We start from the raw sequence: 20,998 nt of genomic DNA, 5'->3' as shown, positions 1-20,998 counted from the left end.
ATTAAAACACATCTAGTACTATTGGAATAAATAGTATCATAATCCAATCCAATCGTCTCATAGTACCAGAAACCTGTAGAAATCTCTCTTCACAGAGTCAATTTTTACAAGAGTACCATTAGGCCATGGTTTATTACAGCTAGTGGTAACAATGGAAACAGATCAGTACCTCATCACCTCAGAGTAGCCTTTAGCTGAAGCTACGTGAAGAGCTGTAGCACCAGTTCGGGGCTGCTTCCTATCTTCAATTTTCCTCCTGTTCAGCCATTGCCGTGCATCCTGCAGCATTTGTTGCTCTTCCGCTTTTCTTGCCTGATCAAGATCCAATCCTGGAGAAACAGACAACAGGCGTAAAAAGCCCAAAGCAGAACAAAAATAATACAGAGGAGAGGATACAAGTTTTATAACAAGTTCATAATTTTGTCCTTAATATACTGCCGATTAATTTAATTGCACAAAGGGTTGAAGGGGACAGTATATTTAAAACTAAGATTGCACAATTAATATGGCTCATTTTATCTAAAGCTTGAAGGAACACCACAAAAACATTAAAGATGCTGAGAATGGAGTTGAATAAAATCTCAACCATGTTTTTTGCACATCATTTAGGATTATGAAAAAACGTCACATAGAATTAAAGTTATTTGTAACTTTTCATAACTGGAAGTACACTCATTGTAGCTGAACAGCACAAGTACTTTGAAGTTAAATCTTGATTAATATGTGAACTCCAACAATAAAAACAGTTACTAAGCTTAGCTAAAAAGAAGTAGAATTGAAACAGTTTCATTTCCAAGGGAACATGCTAACATATTCAGAAAGGATTGCACTTTCCACAGCAGCACCCTGTGAGCCTTCCAGGCAATCTTCCACATTTCTCTAATGTTAAGTGGGCAATCACCAAACTGTCAAATCAAATAAATAAAGTTACCTAGGTACTGTGCTGTGGACCAGCTGTTTGTGCAATGTTAACCTTGCTGTTACAAAGAAAAACTGAAGCAGCACATCAATCCTTCTACACATGTCAATCAGGAAAGTCCACATCTCCTCATAGGGTAGCATTTTAGAATGCCTGTACAGAAAGACTGAGCTGCATAGAATCAATAAGCTGGTGTAGTTGCAAGCGCCAAAAATAACTAGTGTGGGAAGGGAGGGAGGGTGATGACAGTAAGACAACTTTAAGCTTTGTAAATACTCCAAGAAAAGGAAAGCAATATTGTCTCAATACAAAACATACCTTAGGCTTGTTTCAAACAAGGATTAACACACTGATAATGCACACACTCTGCAAAAATGACTACTCTGATGTTGAGGCCTTTGGCAATTGCCAGCAGAAACAATAAAATGGGTTTTTACATTTAGCACAAACAAAAACTCACGACAAAAGCAACAGCAGTCTGAATTAAATCTTAGGTTTAAGCCACCAACATACAGAGGGGATGGATGATTCACGTTTTCATGATTATTTATCTTCCTTTGTGTACAGCCTAACTTAGGAGAACAAACAAAATGCTATACTTTAGAAATGTACTTTTGTGTGGTGTCACTGTTCCTAATGTTTTACTTACTAAAGTGAAATTCCAGGCCCCTTTTATAACCAAAGTTTATATGCTTTTCTTATTAAAACCCCACAAGACTGAAGAGTGGTTAGTAAGACATACAATTTCCTTACCTTGTTTCTTTACTTGTTCCAAGAGCAGGTCCTTCATGGCTGCTTCCTCTGCAAGGTCAGACGGGACTTCACCTTCACTGTTCACAGCAGCTACGTTGGCCCCATGACTTATCAGATACCTACATGTATGAGAGCCAGATTGAGACTGGACTTCACAGCACGAGTTCAATATCTGGCTTTGTGTTTATACTTTGCCAGTAAATAGCAAAACATTGAATTCAGATTTTTTGCAGCTAGTGATAGTGATCTCCCTTATCACAAGACTGGCCCTGCAAATAGCTATTACTGTTAATTTGCTCAGCCAATTAAGATACAATTCTTCATGAAACTTTCAAATTTTGGAAACAACCAGATAATTCATTTTTTTAAAAAAATCTCAATCTGTTTTTGCTTAAGTTTATTTTAAAAGGACTTTCCCCCCTCAGTATGCATGTCAGGCTTATACAGACTTTTTGTACAGAAACAGATCGTCATCCACAGAGCTGGCCTGATAATCCTACAGTTTCGCTAATTATCCTACATTCTTGTTCGGAATTCCTCCTCTTGCTTCAGTGTGAGCCAGATTATTATCTAATAAACTATTACGGTAGTTTTGTGGCACTAGCAAACGTTTAATGTGGTTTATATATCCAAAGGAAATATGCATCCTTTTTGAACTACTGTGGTTATAGTTTGCTTAGACACATGATTGGATCTGTCATTTTAAATTAGTCCAGTGGTACCTCTGGTTGCGGATGAGATCCATTTCGGAGCTCCAGTCGGATCCCAAGGTTTTCGCAACCGGAGGTGCCTGTTCTGCACAAACATGCGGCACGGTAGAGCGCTTCTGCGCATGTACGCAAAACCCGGAAAAATATTTCCAGGTTTGCCACGTGCGTATCCCGAAGGATATGTAACCAGAAGGATACATCAACCATTCATACATCCCCCCCCTCACACCCACCTCTCTGAAAAGGAGATAAATCATTAATTATTTCCAGTATCCAGGTCACACTGAAACTCACTCACTCTGCTATGTTCAGATAGCCACAAGATGCAACCGCATGAAGTGGGGTCCAGCCCTCGTTATCTTGCTGATTTACATTGGCTCCGTATTCTAACAGAAACTTTACCATGTCCAGGTTCTCATCTATACATGCCTTAGGGGAAAGAAGGGAAGGGGAGAGGAAAGGAAAGGAAAGGAAAGGAAAGAGAGAGGTCAAGGTGTTAAAATTAATGATCTACTACCGTTTTAACAACTGTAAATGATACCAGGGGCATCTCAACCATACTGAGCCTGCCTATCTTTCAGCCCCCCTCTGACATCTCCATAAGATTTTGCCGTCACTTCCCCACCTCCAAGGAGCTGAAGGCTGAACCCACCGTAAAGTGATCTTTCGGTATTTGATTTAGGAATGGCATGAAATTCCATGGAGCAGGGAAAGGTTTGGAACATGCTGTTCCAGGAAAGCTTCAATGAAAGAGAATGTGTCAGTACACTCAATGGAATGAAATGTGGCGAGAATTAAGGCAATGAATCCCAAGCACGAATTCAGATAAATTCTCCATCAAACAAATCAGAACAATAGCAGATTGGACACTTGTCCTCCTTCTATATCAAGCTACAGAAGAAGAAAAAGAATTTTGTACTAATAGCTTACCATGTCATCCTTTCATAATTAAAAATAAAGCATCGCTTAATTTTTATCAGTTGTCTTTGTTCTACCATGCTGAACACAGAGAAATATTTTGTAGTGAGCAGATCAACATTATTTTGAATCTGAGTGGGTAACACATTAATTATAAAAGGCAAAGATTGAAAAGGAAATTAAACAATGCACACAGTGGAGTGAAAGGGGTACTTTACAATAAGCCAAATTTACTTGGTGAAGCTAAGTTTACTCTGAACTCAATATAAGAACACAGTTGCCTAAAATTCAGCCTTCAGAACCTGCACTACAACTCCAAGGCATGCAGCATGAGGTTTCTTAGTATTAGAAGTGAAAAGGGGGGGGGGTGATTCATATTACAATTTCACCTTGTTCTACCTCCCCATCCCAGGGCTAGAAAGGCTTCATTACCAAGCAGATCAGAAAATAAAAGTCAACGGAAAGGAAATACTTGTGTTGTTTGGTTGCTGAAGTCACACATTTTAAATTTCAGAAGTTATTGTGCTCAAATAATCAGAGAGTATAAAATAAAAATGAATGATCACATATATGGCCCCAGAAATTATCCCAGGGAGTTATAAATTGCTACTTCCTTGATCCTAGCACCCTGTGACAATTTTACTAATCCTTGGGTCCAGCAGAAAGTCCACAACAACAAACATAATATATGGACCTATGCTCACCCTCAAAAACCAGGTATACCTCATCATGGTATTTTTATACACAGAAAACCAGACTATAACGATTCACAAATATCTGGTATTTATTCAGAAAATGAGTGTAAGCTGTAACATACTTTCATTGAATTAAAAAAAATGCTATAACTGCCTTTTCTTAACCATGAAAATGTGATTTAAGTAAAACATATCAAGCGTTAGATCCAAATACCTTTCTCATCCCAACCTCTCCCCAAATATCAGAGACCAGGCTGAGGAGTACAACTCTGATGAGGAATGGTGGGAGCCTACCCCTCCCACTGCTCATGACCAGGATCCTGAAACTCCACAGGAGCAGTGGAGTAGTGTTGATTTGGAACAATGGTTTGCTGAGGGGCACAGTTTGGAGGACAATAGTTGGGAAGAACTAGGAGGTGAACAGCAAGAAGAAGAAAGGGAAGAGAGTGAGCTAGCAGACTCTCACTTGAAGATGTGCAGCCTCTCAGGAATCCTCCTGAATAGAGCAGGGTGTGGTACAAATATCTGTAGTGTGGCCACATGGACATTGCCCAAATTCAGGTGGAAGTACCATGCTCCATTTATGTAACATTTGATCCAGCCACATTTCAGTGTTTTTAACAACAATAAAAGTTTGTTCACTCTGAGCAACTCATTAGTAAAGAATTAATGCATTTCATAGATAATGCTCTCAACTCTCTCTAAAACTGCATTTCAAAATCGTTTCATTATAGCAAAATTTCAAATGGGGGAGGGTAGCATGGCTCTCTCAGTGTTCATTACTAAAAGCCCAATGCTACCGTCTTTCCCCTTTTTTAAGACACCGTCTTATAACTTTTTTTCCTCAAAAAAACACAGGGTGGCTTACTTTCGGTGGGATGTCTTATTTTTTTTATTACCGGTACAGTTTTTACAGCTCAGGGCGCTGGCTCAGGGTGCTGCTCGGTTCTCTTGAGTGCTCGGCGCTGCAGCAGCCACTGGTTCCAGGTGGCGGGGCAGCAGGCATCCTAGGCCGGGCCAGGCAGAGGCCGCTGGCTCAGGCGCTCCGCCTGCCGCTGCAGGGCGCTCACAGCTCCTTGGCCAGGCCAGGCAAGGAAGAAGCAATGAGCCCAGCGGTGGCGACAAGCACAGAAGCGGCAGGGCGGCGATGGACGAGAAGGCGGAGCGCGGGGATGCAGCCAGCAAGGCGGGAGCGCGATCAGCTGTTAAGCGGAGCTCTTGGAGCGCCACTTCAGAGCTGATCGCGCTCCTGCAGTGCCAGCTGCATGGAGTGACTCTGTGAGTGGAGGTGCCTGTGGGGGTTGGTTTCCGCGGAGCAGAAGTATGGCTTATTTTGGGGGTATGTCTTATATTTCTCAAATGCTTAAAAACCCTGCCATGGCTTACTTTCTGACTACGTATTAAAAAAGGGGAAACAGGGTAAGAAACAAGACATTTACAGATTGTCTAATCCAAAGATAACGGCAATTTGGATCACACTGCAAATTGGATCAAGATCACTACAATCTGGCTAACTGGCTACTGTGCCATTTTTTAATCACCCCGCTTAAACTTGTTTTTTAGTGCTATACACTTGTAATTGTTTAGGGCCTGTGGAAGGCCTGATACTTACAAGTTTTGTTGAGTCTCACGTTCACACATTAGCATGATTTGTAACAATTAGATACCACGTTAATTTTTGGCACAAAAAAAGTTATTTAAAGACATGTGTACAGTTTCATATTTATCATCTGCAGGGGGAAGGGCAGTGAATAAGCTATGTGTATTTCCTTGCTTCAGATACCTCTTGATCAAATACTGAAAACAGGCAGTTTTCAAACGTTTAGGTCCAAATAAAGAATGCACCTGGAGGTTCACTTGGGTTCTGAAGAAAGGAGCAGATAAGTTTATATCATATAAAGATAACAGCAGTTAGCAGGACTAAGAATTCAGGACCAAGCAGCCTACCACTACTGTACTTCCTTTAGCTGGCTACAAAACCACTATGAGGTTATGGATTGAAAGAAAGAAAAACAGTGGGCTGGACCCAAACAAGAAAGGAAAGTGGAAGATTGTTACACAACAAAAGTGAACTGTAATCCAAAAATGCCTCATGCATTTACAAGCCTTTCGTTTAGGTTGCCAGATCATGCATTTACAAAGCAAACACTAACATCCAAGGCATAATAAGTTACTAGACTGCAAAAGAACCACTATGGTTGGGGCACATGGAATTCCCTCACTGCAGACCTTTCCGATGAATACCTGCATTCACTCTAGCAGCTAGGGCTTGCTTTGCAACAGGAACATACATATCTAAAAACTTTTGCCCCCTTCATCTCCCCACCACAACTGCTTCTAGCAATGGGATTGTATGTTTACAATGACGGGTGGGTAACAAATATCTTGAACTAAATAAACAAACAAAATCCCATGTCTCAATGCATGACATATGTGCTGCAACCTGGATCATACACCATGTCACAATTCTGCAGACATTTTGTTACTAGAAATACACACGAGTCTGTAGAACAATGCTAATTAGTGAAGTAATTCTACCCTATTCTTTTTATCCAACCCAGTGTCTTCCGTCCACACTACAAAACATCTGTGGCTAACTATAGCTGCTCAGATTGGTCATCAGCCAAAGGAACTGCAAATGTCTTCCCTCCCCACGAATTACTGGATTAACTAGGTTCTAAGAAAGCTTATGAGATCCAAGAAAACAAAAGCCTAGATTCTTTTGGATCGCTTACTGCCTTGGTCATAAGTAGTCAATATCCCACTTGATTCCTAAGGAATGGAAATTGGAGTGAAGACAAACAATATTAAATCCCCACCTGATCCTGTAATGAATCTACAATACAATAACTTGATTTGTTGATATAGTAGATTCAAAACATTAAAAAAACTGTAGTCCTATGCTTTAGAGGTATTTATTTTTCATGGTCATGTCTGAGCACTTCAGGGATTGGTGTACACTATACATGAAGAGAGGACACTAAACACTTTCCTGGAATCTTGGGCATAAAAGTGTTATTAATTTTAGAAAACATTGGCTACTGTTTTTCCACATGTAAAATAGTGAGATGCAAAGGTATTCAGAAGAAATGGAAAAATCAACTACTCATACCACTTAGTTACAGCACAGATGTTTGGAAACTACTTTGGTTAATTCTTTATGGATCACTAAATTAGCACTTCATAACCTCTGCGGGCAAGATGCTTAAAAGCCCTCTGAATTAGAACTTGCTACATTTGCCCTTCATCACCATGCTTCAGTGAAGATGTGTGAACAAAAAGAGAACTGGCCACATAGTTGGCAATTATTTGAAGTCTCCAATGCATCAGCTTGCACTGTTGGAGAGAGAAAACATTTCAGTTTAAATATTAATATGTAGAGAACAACAACAATGGGTTGTCTCTTTAGCATCAGGTCAAAATTATGGAGACAACTCTATTCCTTCTACCTTTTACATCCTGTTCACAGCGACAACAAATGGCTACCACACTATTGCTGACAAAAGGGTTTAATAAATGTTTCATTTGATTATCAAACCTTGTACATTTTAATTATAAGAATTAGATCCAGATAAACAGCTGCTCACTGAAGATTCCTTGGCCCAGTTTTGGAGTTCTACTTCATCTTCAGCACACACACACACACACACACACACACACACACACACGACAGACAACCCCATTCAGCAGGATCATCCAAACCACAGGGAGGGTTTTTAGGGGCAGGAGGGGCAGGGAAGTCACTTCCACCTGCCCCTGTGGATCCTGCTGCCTGAGGTGGTCGACCCACCTTGCCTCATGCTGAGCCAGCCCTGGTGTCCAGTTACTAGAGTTCTACTCTGCATCCAACCAAAAGACTATATAACTTAATGCAATAAACACAATCCACGTGATTTGGGAAGCAGTGTCATTGGGTTCTATAACTTTACATTCATATCCCATACTTTCTCAGCATAAAATGGGAGGAGTTACCCCATTTTATCCATACATCTCAATTCCTTGAATTAGAGTAGAGTGAGACACTGACCCAGGGTCACTCCGTGAACTTCATGGCCTAGGTGCAGATTCAGACCACATGGTACAAGTACAATGCTTTGACTCTCTAAATGACTGTATCTGCAAAAACCTGATTTCTGATTAAAGTTGGGAACATCCATACAACTGGACCCACTCATCTGGTTTTAATAGTCTCTCTCTCTCACCCACACATCATAATAAAGCCACTGAAGGTGTGATAGAATGGGGCTCGTGGTTATTTCTTTATTTTAATTTGAATGGTGAATGGGCAAGCATCTTTCACATAAAGCAAGCCTCCCGACAGCTGAACAGTGTCAGGGTTAACAGTGTCAGGGAGCAGACACATGAGTTCAAAGAATGAAGGAATAAAACTCCCAAAATAGCCTTGCAACTGTCACCACTAGCAATTGTCAGCATTGGAAGGTATGCCCTTGTCTTCATGCCCCACAGAGCTCACCACTCAGAACATTCATCAGAAGTAGCACTGCCAGAAAGTAGTCAGGTAAATCTCTGAACAACAACAGAGAGGAATATAGTTGTCAAATATTTTTTCAGTCTAGGCAGCTCTCAATGTTTTTTCAGGAGATAGTCAGAACTTGTCTTAAACATTTCCCAGGCACCCCTGCTGAATGTCAGTACACAGTCAATGGTTATATCACTATTGACACAACAGTCTTAGCCATCTCACACCCATTCTTTCAAAATGCTTCCTACTAGTCATGCTTCATATTACCTCCCTCTGCCAATGACAGGTCATTTATTACACCACTCAAATTGAAGTTCACTCTCCCCTTAAAATGGTAATCACATACCTCATTGACATACAGATGGCTTATAGATATATCGCAAGCCTTGTAACACTGGATTAAAATGCTATTGTTAAAATTAAATCAGTCAAGAATTTAATGGCACTGTGCCCAACAAAACATTTACCCTGCGCTTACAATTATTTTCAGCTGTATGAGTACAGGGAGGACTATTGTGGGAAATTCTTTCTATATGTTTGCATTTGCATGTTCAAACTTCACCCAAATTATACAGCACATATAAAGTGAAACCTAGGATTTTCTCAGAAACTTGAAATCTGGTCCAAGGCTTGGAACCTCTCCAAATTTGCCTTAGTAAGATAAAAAAAATATGTGGTACAATTTTGTTTTCTGAAACATAGCTATTTTAATGCCAGCTACTTTGGAGTTTGTTTCATTAAACTTATGAGCAAAAGCAATGGAGACACCAATAGGGTGTTGCCTGCCTCAATGAGCTCAGCACCTGAGATGGGGGTGGGGGTGGGGTCAGGTTGTTGCCTCCTCCAAACTGTGTCCCAGACTGCAATACAGAAAGCCCTCAACTTACACAGGGGTTATGTTTCAGAGATTGCACCTGAAAACAAAATCCTATATAGTCAAAAGACATTGGGTGCAATGGCGGGCAGTATTGCCACAGTCTTTTTCCCCGGACACCCATCCCCATTAAAAAAGGTAACTTTTTTTTGTAAAGTGACGAACTGTGTGCTCATTAGCCCTTAGGTGATGTAACACATTTCTGTTGCCTTCTGAATACTCCATGTGCTCTAGAGCAGGCATCCCCAAACTTTGGCCTTCCAGATGTTTTGGAGTACAATTCCCATCATCCCTGACCACTGGATCCTGTTAGCTAGGGATCATGGGAGTTGTAGGCCAAAACATCTGGAGGACCGCAGTTTGGGGATGCCTGCTATAGAGAGTTCCCTATCATTGGAAGCCAGGCCACCTAATCTCAGTGACTACATATTTTCAGTCCATTCATTGTCTTGATGCTTCTGGTATACAGTATATTGATGCATGTAAACCTGAATGACATATTCCTGTAACTTACTCAAAAATCCTATGACAGAAATACCTTTGAACTTCATGTATAACCGAAAGCAAACAAACATATTCAGAATATTGCTAGAAGCCCATGAAGGTGAACAGTTCCCTAAGAAAAATCGTATCATTTTCAAACACGAAGTACCTGACAAGATAAATGAGGCAAAACTGTTATTAGTCTTAGAGATGGCAGAAATATTTTGGAGAGTCTGTGTAGCAGGTGCCCATTTAACAGCACTTCCACAAACAAAGGGTTGTAGCCAAACCTCTCCATCACGTGCCCCCAAAATGGGTCTACTATCTTTCCAAAGCTAATTTTACAGGCACACAGGAGGCTGAAGGAGAAAGGAAGAGGAAGTTCTGTTGCATGCATGGAAGTCTTGTTTTAATTGACTGTATGTAAGCCACTCTGGGAAGGCTTTTGGCAGAAGAGCAGGGTACACATGCTCTAAATAAGTCTCTTGCACCAATAGAGCTACAGTGTTTGATACGGCCCTCAAGGAACATTTTATATTGATTGCAAGGATGGAAAAATATAATCTTGACCATCTAATATCTTATAAGCAGCTTAAATGACTGCTTTATTTCTGCAGTGAGCTCCTCATTAAATATTTTCCCAAGCGTGTACTGTGAAATCATTTCTATTTGCCACTTCTGTATCCTTTAATCTTCTAGCTCTGCCGCTGAGCCATGCCAATGCCACAACATAACATTCTTCCCAACTGACAGTGAGCCTTAGAGTTATTGGCAGCATGCTGCGATAGTTGCAATAGAATGAGAAGAACACTGCAGAACCCGAAACATTTTATTTCTAGGCTCATACAACAGGTGTTCAGTTGAAGATTTGGTGGTGGCAGCGGCAAAACAAGCTGCAAGGGAAACTTGGGGAACAGAGTACATGTGCATGGTAATCACGTGTGGCTGGGAAGCAAAGCTGTAAAGCTAACAGAAAGTGAGGGAATAGCCCATGAATTGTTTAAATTGCACAGATTTTTACTGCCACTAGCTTTATTTACTATGTTAGGGAACAATCCTAACTTCTGACTAGGGTGCAGAGCCACCGACACCTCTGCAACCCTGCAGCTCAGGGAGAAAGTGGGGGGAAGAAGAAAGGCCTGTATTTGACTTATCTCCAGTTGCTGAAATGTCACTTAGGATCCAGTGGATCTTTGGCCACCCCCACTTTCACTCATCCATTTCATTTTAGTGGCACTTTTTAAAGCGCTGTGGGTTAAACCACTGAGCCTAGGGCTTGCTGATCAGAAGGTCAGCAGTTCGAATCCCTGTGACGGGGTGAGCTCCCGTTGCTCGGTCCCAGCTCCTGCCAACCTAGCAGTTCGAAAGCACATCAAAATGCAAGTAGATAAATAGGAACCGCTACAGCGGGAAGGTAAACGGCGTTTCCGTGTGCTGCTCTGGTTCGCCAGAAGTGGCTTTGTCATGCTGGCCACATGACCTGGAAGCTATACGTTGGCTCCCTCTGCCAATAATGCGAGATGAGCACGCAACCCCAGAGTCTGTCACGACTGGACCTAATGGTCAGGGGTCCCTTTACCTTTACCTATGGCAAAAATAGCTAACAGTAATAAGAGTAAGAATACTGCCGGAGGAAACACCACTACCAGTAGCCTTCCAACAGCCTAACCCACTCCAGAAGCCTATACCAGGGACTGTTCTGTTTGCCTGTTAAGCTTTTTACCTTAATGTTTTTATCGGCTTTATTGTATAAGGTGCCCTGAGAGTATTCATATATCAGGACAGCATAAAAAATAAAAATATATGTAATGAAGTCCAGAGATAGCAGCTAAGAGCTAGACTTTTTTTTCTCCTGCAGAAACTGAACTGTCTACCCTATAAGCAAATTTATGCAGTTATTTTTCTTCTGATATTTCACTAGACAGTGGGCCAGTAGTGGGCCACTGGGCAATTTCTAATGGGCTACTTAATGTTTTCTAGAATTAGCATAAAGAAATCCATATTACATTAAGTGCTGCTTGATCCTGAACATTCTTAAACTGAATTTCTACTCTTGTATAACTCCTCAGAAGAGCAATGAAACAATTTTAAAGCTGTGTCATTGTGAACTTTAAGTAATAGTAATAGTGACAGTGCAGTCCACATAGGTTATTTTGTCACTCTCTGCTGACTCACTGCTACTCACTGCACCTATGCACCTACCCTTCGCAAGCAACAATATACTAATGCTTATATTTTAACAAGAATCAAATTATGCACAATGCCAAAAGAAATATAAGTTAGCACAAAGGCAGTGAACTGGTTTTCATATTCACACAAAACCATGATTCATACTATGTTCACAAACTGGTAGGAGCCCAAGCAAGGCTTGATGTAGCCTTGCCCTCTCCCCTCTCCCATGCACCTGGGAGAAGGATCTGTGCAATGTTTAGCTTTGCTTCCAGACAATCTTGACTTGTTATTACAACCCAGTCATTGTGGTTTAAAATAAACTCTAACTAAACAAGCTAGCTCTGTCACACATAACTTAAAATTGGCTTGTTTTGAAACAGATCAGTGTTTTAAATCACAACCTCTGGTTCATACATAACAAGACAGGATTCCCAGATAGCAGAAGTAAATGTTGCAAAAGTCCTGTTCCACACTTGCAAGAGAGAGAATGGTGAAGCCTGTGAGCCCAAAGTTTCACTCAAGCTGATGTGTGTCAAGTTCAATCCTGGATGGGCAGTAACACTCCCACTTTGACAAATGGGAGGGGACCACCCACCTGTCCATCACCTGACATCATTATGATAGCAGATAATTGGCAAGTGGGCGATTCCACCCACCTGTCAATGTTGGCCCATAGGCATGGGATAAAAAGTTCCAGCCTACCAGGTCAAGAAGGTCCCCCACCCCAGCTCATATGACTAAGAACATGGCATCTGAATTGAATCAATGTAATAAATAAGGAATAGCAGGAAGCTCATTGTGCATAATCCCTCCTGCTCTCCCTATTTGCATAATGAGATTGACAAGACTGCCTAAGTGGGTAAGCTATGGACAGGTACCTAACGATGGTACCATGCTCCAAATTCCAGGATGATGGCTCACAATGTTTCATATAGATGCTAAATAACACAGTAGATAGCCCCTGAGCAATTGAGCAACAGTCCCCTGATGTTTCTGTGCCTAGAGGCAGCAGAGGAACTGCTGGTGTTGAAATCTGCTAGGAGATCCAAGGAGAACCAACATGGCTCCATTCACCCTCTTGTCCAATTAATTAATCAGGATGACCAAGGCTGTTTCTAGGCCTGAAGCCAGACTGAAGTGTTGAAATATGTCTAGACAATCTGCTTCCTCCAGGCATACCTGCAAAAAGACTGTCCACCACCCTCTCAATCGCATTACCCAGAAAGGGAATATTAAAGACTAGGTGGTATTTTTCTTGGTCCAGGAAGGTGACACTACCACTACTTGGCCTTCAGGAGAGGTGACACTGCCACTACTTTCAAGGTGGTTGGCATAACTTCTTCATGTAGTCAACCACTCCCTGCACTCATTCAATCAATCTCCTCTTACTAGATTTCACTGACCATGATGGGCAGGGATCAAGAGGGCATGTTGTTGACCTCACACAAGTGTCCTTAGCTTTTTTCCTTAATGTAGAACAGGAATCCAAAGTGAGTAGAAAGCAAAGACTATGCTGTATAATGACTTTGCCAGCATCAGCAACATCTTTGGCAGACACCCAGACTGCACTTCTGAACTAAATACCTGAAGGTGTTCTGTATTCTGCAGCATTGGAAAGTACAGTGCCAACACACAATCCTAAGTATGCCCCCCCAAGTAATTCAGTAAAATGTCATAGTAATGAAGTCATTAGTTAAGTTATCAAATTGTGTCAAAGATTTGCAGGAGTGTGAAACATTGAGAAGTGTTTCATATTCTAAAATAGAAAATACTTCATGAAAGCAGTTATTTCTCTCTCACACACCTAATTTCCATTTTTTTCTTTTCTTTTGCAGACCTCAAAAGGGAGAGGGGTTAAACCTCATTCCCAGGGCTTTCACATTTCTGTCTTCTGCTCAATAAGACAGCCATTCAGATAGATTTTTTTTCCTCCCAGCACAAAAGGTTTTGAGGGAAAAAGCCCAGACAGACATCAATGCCACATCACACAACAAAAGAAATAAAGTGTTATGTTGACATTACAGTAGCCTTCTCCAATCCAGTGCCCTTCAAGTGTTGTTGTACTGCCACTCCCATCATCCCAGCCCACTGGCCATGCTGGCTACAATGAATGGGAATTGGGAGCCAAACATCTGGTGGGTTACAGGTGCACTATTCCTGGCATACGGTGGCACAAGCAAGATTCTGAGCAGACTCTTTCTTCTAAGAAACTAGAGCATCTGCTGCTTCAAAGAGCTTGTACTCCAATCCTAAACACATACAGGTTGAAGATTCAATATGGCAGCACATGCTACTCAATTGCACAGCTTCACTGCTCCTTTTGCTTAGCTAGTAATACAAACACTGGAGTGGCTGGCTTGGCTTTTTGTGCAAATCAGTGCTTGTGGTTTCTCTCCAAACAAAACACATAAAGTAACCTAAAACATAATGCTAAGCCAGCTGCTTCAGGGTTTTGTTTCTTGACTAGGCAAAAGGAAGAGTGAGGTGAGTGTAGAAACGCACGGTGCTTAATCATGCTACTTGTTTGTGGTAAGACATGGTTTGATTCTAAACATGGCTCACTGTTGCATGCAAACAGGGCTGGTAAGATACTCGTGAGACCTTTGTAGATCAAATTAAAGTCAAGACACTGCAAAGAAACAACAGTAGCTTAGAAGCCTAAAGTGAACAAGTTATAAATAGAAGCCTGTTTTTCATATAGTCCGGAAATGGATGGTGAGCAGTTGCTGTGTCAGATCAATTCAGTACTTCAGAATATCCAAGAGCCAAGTTCAGTGAGGACCTGAAAGGCCACTGACAAACAGAAGATTAACAGCAGGTGATCATTCTTCAGTCAAAGATTTCACTGTAATTGGACCACTGCATAGTTTTATTTATTGTCCTTAGGAAGCAAATTTGTAAATGTTGGTTGTTTTTCAATTTAAGTTTTCTGAATCTTAAATCCTTTACAAGTGGACAAAGTTACCATGCCCAAACTGTCACATTGTACCACTAAACAGAACTATGACATCCATGTAAGTAACAAACATTTTCATTTAAACAATAGCTGGGTCCATATCAACCTTCTAAAAAATATCTACACACTGTATCTTTAGAATACTAAGGAAGAAAAGGGGATTGTTTCCATCAGCAGTTGGTGTGGCACCAATTGCTAGCCACAGGTTCCCATTACTTTTTATAGTGGGTACCAGAGCAATTGAGGAACTACTGCTGTAAAAAGATAGCTGCTATTGGTTGATATGAGGCAGCCATGGTACTGTCTCCTGTTCTTTTCTCCCTTCAAAAGTGGTGGAAAGACACTGCATGCCAGCCAATGAAGCCTACTTTCTGGTATGTTTACTGACAGAAAGGAACACCCTCCTTTCCTCAGAATTCCAAAAATACACCTCCTATCTACTTCCTTGTGTCAGCAACATGAGGGGGTGGCTAGCACATTGAGGCAGTGCCACAAAGCCAGTGTCCCAACCCTGGTATAGCTGCCACTTACAAATAAAGTATAGGGGCAAGGCAGAGTGGCCTAAGTGCAGGTAAGAGAATACACAAGAGCAGAAAATATAGTGCAAACTGTGATGCAAAAGAGCCCAATTTCTATCTTACAACTCTAGAAGTTGTCTCCCACTACAGCTATTAACAGCACAATCCTAGGCATGTTGATTCAGAAGTTAATCCCATTAAGGTCATAATGGGATTTATTATCTAGTAATTGGGTCTAGTATTGCAGCCAAAGTGAATGTTTGAAATTAAATATTACAACTGGCCAGTACACCTCACTTTGAGATCAAGGAATGACCTCTAAAACACCAAGATCCAATCCAGTGCAGGCAAAGTACAAAAACGTTTAAAAATTCCTAACTCAACTAGGAAAGCATAAATCAACCAGGAGATAACAATGGAAGATTGATAAATCTAATAAATGAGATTCAGAAATAGACACAAGCTTGTCTTCGAAAGCAGCTGATTCCAGTTATAGTTATAGAACAGAAAATGAAGTTGCAAGAAAAACTGAGAATTTCTTACTAAACTGAAAAGGGCACCCGCTATCTAGTATTCCACAGAATACAAAATAATGATCTCTTTAAATCCACACCATAAAAGCAATGTACACAGGATTTAAAAGCTAGAGAGGGGCAAGGGTCTTGCCTGGTACTGAAATGACATCAAGGCAGATTCCAAGCATGCCTCCATGAAAAGAGCTTTCCAAACTCAGGTTACCACCACTGAGTAGGTCAACCTCCATGAAGCCATCTACCACACATAAAATGGAGGGGACATCCAAAAAAATAGCCTCTGCTTTAGTGGTCAAAACCAGAACTTTGAATTGCACCTGTAAAGTAAATAGAATCTATTAGATCCTGATAGCTTTTTTAAAAAGATATTCTCTGCTTGTTTTTATAAAGTGCTTCCATGTGACTAAAGAAAACACTTGGAACGCTCATCACACACCATTTCTGACAGAAGCAGGAAGGGAGGGGGGCAGAAGAAAATACAGTACACTAGATATGGCAGCAAAGAATTCACACCAAACAGAAGAGGACATGGTAAGCTCTTCAATGTCACAGAATGTGAGATGTGGGCTTGCCAAGTATTAAAGCCAGTAATTGAGAGCAGCTAGCAGCAGAGCCCATGGCATGAAGTCCTTGTGCTCAGCCTGTTGCTGAGACCAGCAGAGTCACAATGAGGAGAACAATGATCAGCACAATATTTGGGGGTGGGAATATTTTCCAGATGATGTTCCCATATGATTCTGACCTTCTGAGGGATCTCAACCATAAAGTAATTCAGCACAACTGCTAAGTCCACAGAACAGAGTATGTTCCATGCCAATAGCTGAGCAGAAGGCAATGTACATAGCCCAGGGATCACTTCCCTGAAATAGAATGGAATGATTTCCAGTTTACTCAAGATTGCACAGGATTTATGCCTACCTCTGTGGGATCACACAAAAATCCAAGCCAAGGAGAGGGATGTCACCATTATATCAGTCACATCCCTCAACTGGTACAACACTTTATTTTCAGCCCACATGTAAGGCTGAAAGTCATTTCTAGAGCTTTCTAATATTAAGGAAGTGTTTGCTTGGCAAAACATAACAGTTGGCTATGTGCAACAAAACACAGATATTGTTCACATGTCACATCCTTTCAAACCTGATGCGACCAGCAGCAAAATCAGACACTTTTCCCCAAGAGCATGCATAGCTCCATTTTTCTCAATTATGTTTTAAATACATTTGGAGATCACAATGCTTTTAGTTTAAGAATGATCAAGGTGCTACCAAATATGGTGTACCAAGAGAACATCACACGTAAGGCCTTAAAAGGGTTTGACTATATGGCAAGCTGTACTACTCTTCAGATTAAGATTTCTTACCTATTGTCAGGGGACCTTCCTACCGGGAACCCTCCCCCCCTCCTGTTGACCAGCACTTCGCCCAGTGAGAGCAGCAGCAGCGGGTCAGGTGAGGGGAATCAGGAAGTTAGCGGGACGGAGGTGTCAGGGCTCAGCGATGTGGGAGAGCCCTTGCACCGCCTTGACCAAGAGGTGGAGGGGAACAGGCAGCCCCTTCCGGCACCCGAATTAAGGTGTGCCACTAAACGTAAGGTCAGGAGGAAGCGTTTTGGGGTGCCCAAACTCTCATGCTGGTCACGCAACAGGAAATGTCCACTCCCAGATTCTGCGAGTGACCGAGAAGTCATGTTTTCTGCTATCTCTGCACTGTAAATACTATGCACAATAAAACTCTCAAAGACAGAGTGAACTCGGGCGTCTTTACTCGAGAGTAGCCGCAACAGCACCCTTACACCTATATTAAGGATTCATTGAATTCTAGAGTTACTGGCAAGCAGAACATTTAGTGCCGTACTTGAAATCAGCAGCTCTTCATTTTTAAAACTTTTATGTAAGTATGTAAATATATGCTTCTTGGGAAATGAAACTCAAAGGTAAATAAGTAGTCATATCTCCACTAATCAGAACAGCCTTTACCAAAGGTGTCATGGACTTCAAAGACACTCGAACCCAAAACGCAAGGGAGAAACGTGCTAAGAGGAAGGCACGCTTGGGAAATCCACACTGTGGTCAACTCCCGCCCAGGAACCAATGTCCCCACTGTGGAAGGATGTGTGGGTCCAGAATTGGCCTCCACAGTCACTTACGGACTCATTGTTAAAACCGTGTTTATGGAAGACAATCTTACTCGGCTATGAGTGATCACCAAAGAAGAAGATTTAGAATCAGGGATGCATTTCCTGCATCATTCCCATGCCCGAAATTATGCCAAAATAAGTACAAATGTGCTTATTATGCATAATTTATGCTTTTGCACATTACTGAAACTTTGTTTATGCTCTTCAGTACTTATCAGGATGGATTATAAAGATCATACCAGTCTTCTTTGGGCACTCAATGAAACTTCTACCTATCATTTCAGGGTAAGTAGCAGGAGAATATCAAGGCAACGTGTTCTAGTCACTCACAATATCAAACACTTAAATATGATTACATATAAATTCAGTTTGCATGACAAGTGAATCACACATGTGTTATTTAGATATTTCTAAATGTCTTAAATGTTTTATCTACTGCACTATGAAGATGCTTTTGTCATTTTAAGAGTATCCTCCCAGGATACTTTTGTACTTGCAGTACATTAGGGATTCTATTAATAGAATTCCATGTTGCTTATCTCAGACCCTGGCACCTTGTGGTCTCTGTAAAGGTTGCCAAGAGAAAAGGTTCTGAAAGTCAAAAGTATCACAGCAACTCTTATATGGAAAGCAGTAGCCAAATCATAATCTTGAGGTTACTGACAATGCTTCATAAATGAACAAAGAACAATACTAATTTCATTAGATTTCAATGCTTTTGAAGCACAACAACACCTTAAGGTGAAACCATGGCCAGGCCAAATATAACTTTTCAAAGAGCTTCTTAGTTTGTAATGGTATCTTCCAATCTAGTGCCTTGGTTTAGAACTCTGGAGAGTCGTGTAAGTGAAAGGGCAGAATGTAAGGAAGGGAAGTCCCTCTTATAAATAGCTGTGACAGATAAGGTTTTTACTGTCAAGTTATGAACTCTCCCGTAGGTCAAGACCGAAAAAGGTAGCTTAGTATTAAACAAATTCACAATTTAAACTGTAAACATGAAACTTTAGTCCACACTTACCAAACTAGTTTGACCTTGCCCTGATCTTTATTTGGGGGGGGGGGGCCTTTCAGCCAAGTCTGTTTTGCCCATATATTCAATCCTCTCTCTTTTTGGATGAAAGAGGAGACAAGGTAGGTTAAGACTAACTGAATTTATTTGTATGGTCTTATCTTCCCCCAGAGGATTTCTGGTAAAAGAATCTAAGTGTGTTCACAGTAAATGGCAGAACATTGCATTTGTGCTGCAATAGGAGAAAGAAAACACAATTTGGGTGGATATTGCTATCCAGATAGCAAAACCCCTGCCAGAACGAATAAATGAGAAGAGTATGGTGCTGACAGAGAGCAGTAAGTTACAAGAGATACGGCTGAGAGAAGTGTGATTCAACTGGCACAGCCACAGAAAGGTTAGCTATGTTCACTGGCACAAGGACTTTAAAGGCTGCACTCAAGGAGAATAGAGGAAAAACTAGCTGATTTCAAGTTCCACTGATGCCCAGGATCTGCTGCAATGCCATCACCATGCACCTTGCCATCCACAAGCAAAACAAGGCACTACTTGTTCTCCATCCTACAGTGCCCAGCGAGGGCCGAGGATGTGTCTGCAAAGTGAAGCCAGCTCTCACCTAAGACTACTTCGCAGGGATATGCAGTAAAGAAAGTGCAGCCCTTCCAGAAAATTGGAGTGGGGGGGAGTGAGAGAGGCAGATCCTGCAGGGTATGAATCATGCCATGGATCCTTGGCACAACCCTATGTGCACTGCTGACTATTCCCACAAGGAATAATAGCGTTACTCCACCTGCGAAAGGGTCAATCCTAGGTGAAGAGGCGGGGGGGGGGAGAGAGTGGTGGTGGTGAAAGAGGGAAAGGGGGGGAATGATGGAGAAAACTTTGATCCCAGTTCACTAGAAGGCAGCGGGCAGGCTCTGTTGACCTGCCCTTCAAGCCGCCTTCTCTCCCCCATTCATCCTATCTATAGGTCTTTACCCTAAAAGCAATGGGAAATGGCTGGGGCAATGCTATCATTCATAAGGTGCGGGAGAACTGGAGGTGGGTGGAAGGGTCGGCCTGTGCGCCCATCCCCTCCCTCTCCCCCCCCCCTCGCCTCCCAATCCCTGCCCGAGGGGCTGACAGGTCGAGGGAGGGAGGTTCGCCTCCCCGGGATACCTGGTGCAGCGCCGTCAGCCCGTCCACGTTGGCCGTGTTGAGGCGGGCTCCGCGGGCCAGCAAGCGCTTCACCTCCTCGGTGTCGCCGCTGGAGCAGGCAGCCAGGAAGACGGCGCCGTCCTCGAAGCGGACGCGGGGCCCGCCGCGGCGCCGGCTCCGGACGGGAGCAGCCGGCTCCAGCTCGGTCAAGGAGCCCTTCCAGCGCTTCAGCTGCTCCGCCCGCCGCAGACGCGCCGACTCGGCCCGCTTCACCCCCAAGTGCCCCGGCTCCGACATGGCGGAAGCACCGCTGCTGCTGGGCCGCCGGTACCGCCTCGCCGCTCTCGGCACACCAGGGACCCTCGCCGAACGCCTCAGCCCGGGGAAGAGCGAACGGGCTCTGCCGCCATCTTTACAACTTCCCCCTGCCCGTCCCCCCACCTCGCCCGCAGCGCCGAGGTTGACTTCGGCGCGGGCGCAGACGGCGCCTCCGAGCATCATGGGAAAGGTAGTTCTGAGAGGGGGCTGCCCCGGTGGGGATCCTTGGGAGGACTACGCCTCCCAGGATCCTCTGCGTCGCCAGGTCTGCCAGGTTACCTTTTTTTTTTGTCCGGGGAAGTAGGAAAAGAGGGAGATTGAAAGTGAGAGAAGGAATGAAAGGTGGGTGGGTGGGTAGTTATTGTGGCATTATCCCCGAGA

General features: G+C 42.5%; 1 protein-coding gene across 10 annotated transcripts in view; it reads right to left on the bottom strand.

Moving 5' to 3' along the window:
• Positions 1–20,732, bottom strand: part of PPP1R12B (protein phosphatase 1 regulatory subunit 12B) — a 105,392-nt gene extending 84,660 nt beyond the window's left edge. For 9 of the 10 annotated variants that reach the window (XR_009557927.1, XM_035122901.2, XM_035122902.2 and 6 more), the window contains exons 1-4: positions 20,321–20,732; positions 2,681–2,811; positions 1,673–1,791; positions 170–329 (exon numbers count right to left, since the gene is read on the bottom strand). Coding sequence is in view for 9 of the 10 variants with exons in the window: in XM_035122901.2 (XP_034978792.2) it covers positions 170–329; positions 1,673–1,791; positions 2,681–2,811; positions 20,321–20,596 (686 nt within the window). In the remaining variant the exon portion in view is untranslated. Of the gene's footprint in view, positions 1–169; positions 330–1,672; positions 1,792–2,676; positions 2,812–20,320 lie in introns of those variants that run through there. The other variant, XM_035122912.2, reaches the window with a different exon arrangement.
• Positions 20,733–20,998: the final 266 nt, after the last annotated feature.

The sequence above is a fragment of the Zootoca vivipara genome, chromosome 7, assembly GCF_963506605.1.
Source record: "Zootoca vivipara chromosome 7, rZooViv1.1, whole genome shotgun sequence".
Lineage (NCBI taxonomy): Eukaryota > Metazoa > Chordata > Lepidosauria > Squamata > Lacertidae > Zootoca > Zootoca vivipara.
Note: the sequence above shows the minus strand (reverse complement) of the source record. Positions and strands in the feature narration are given on the sequence as shown.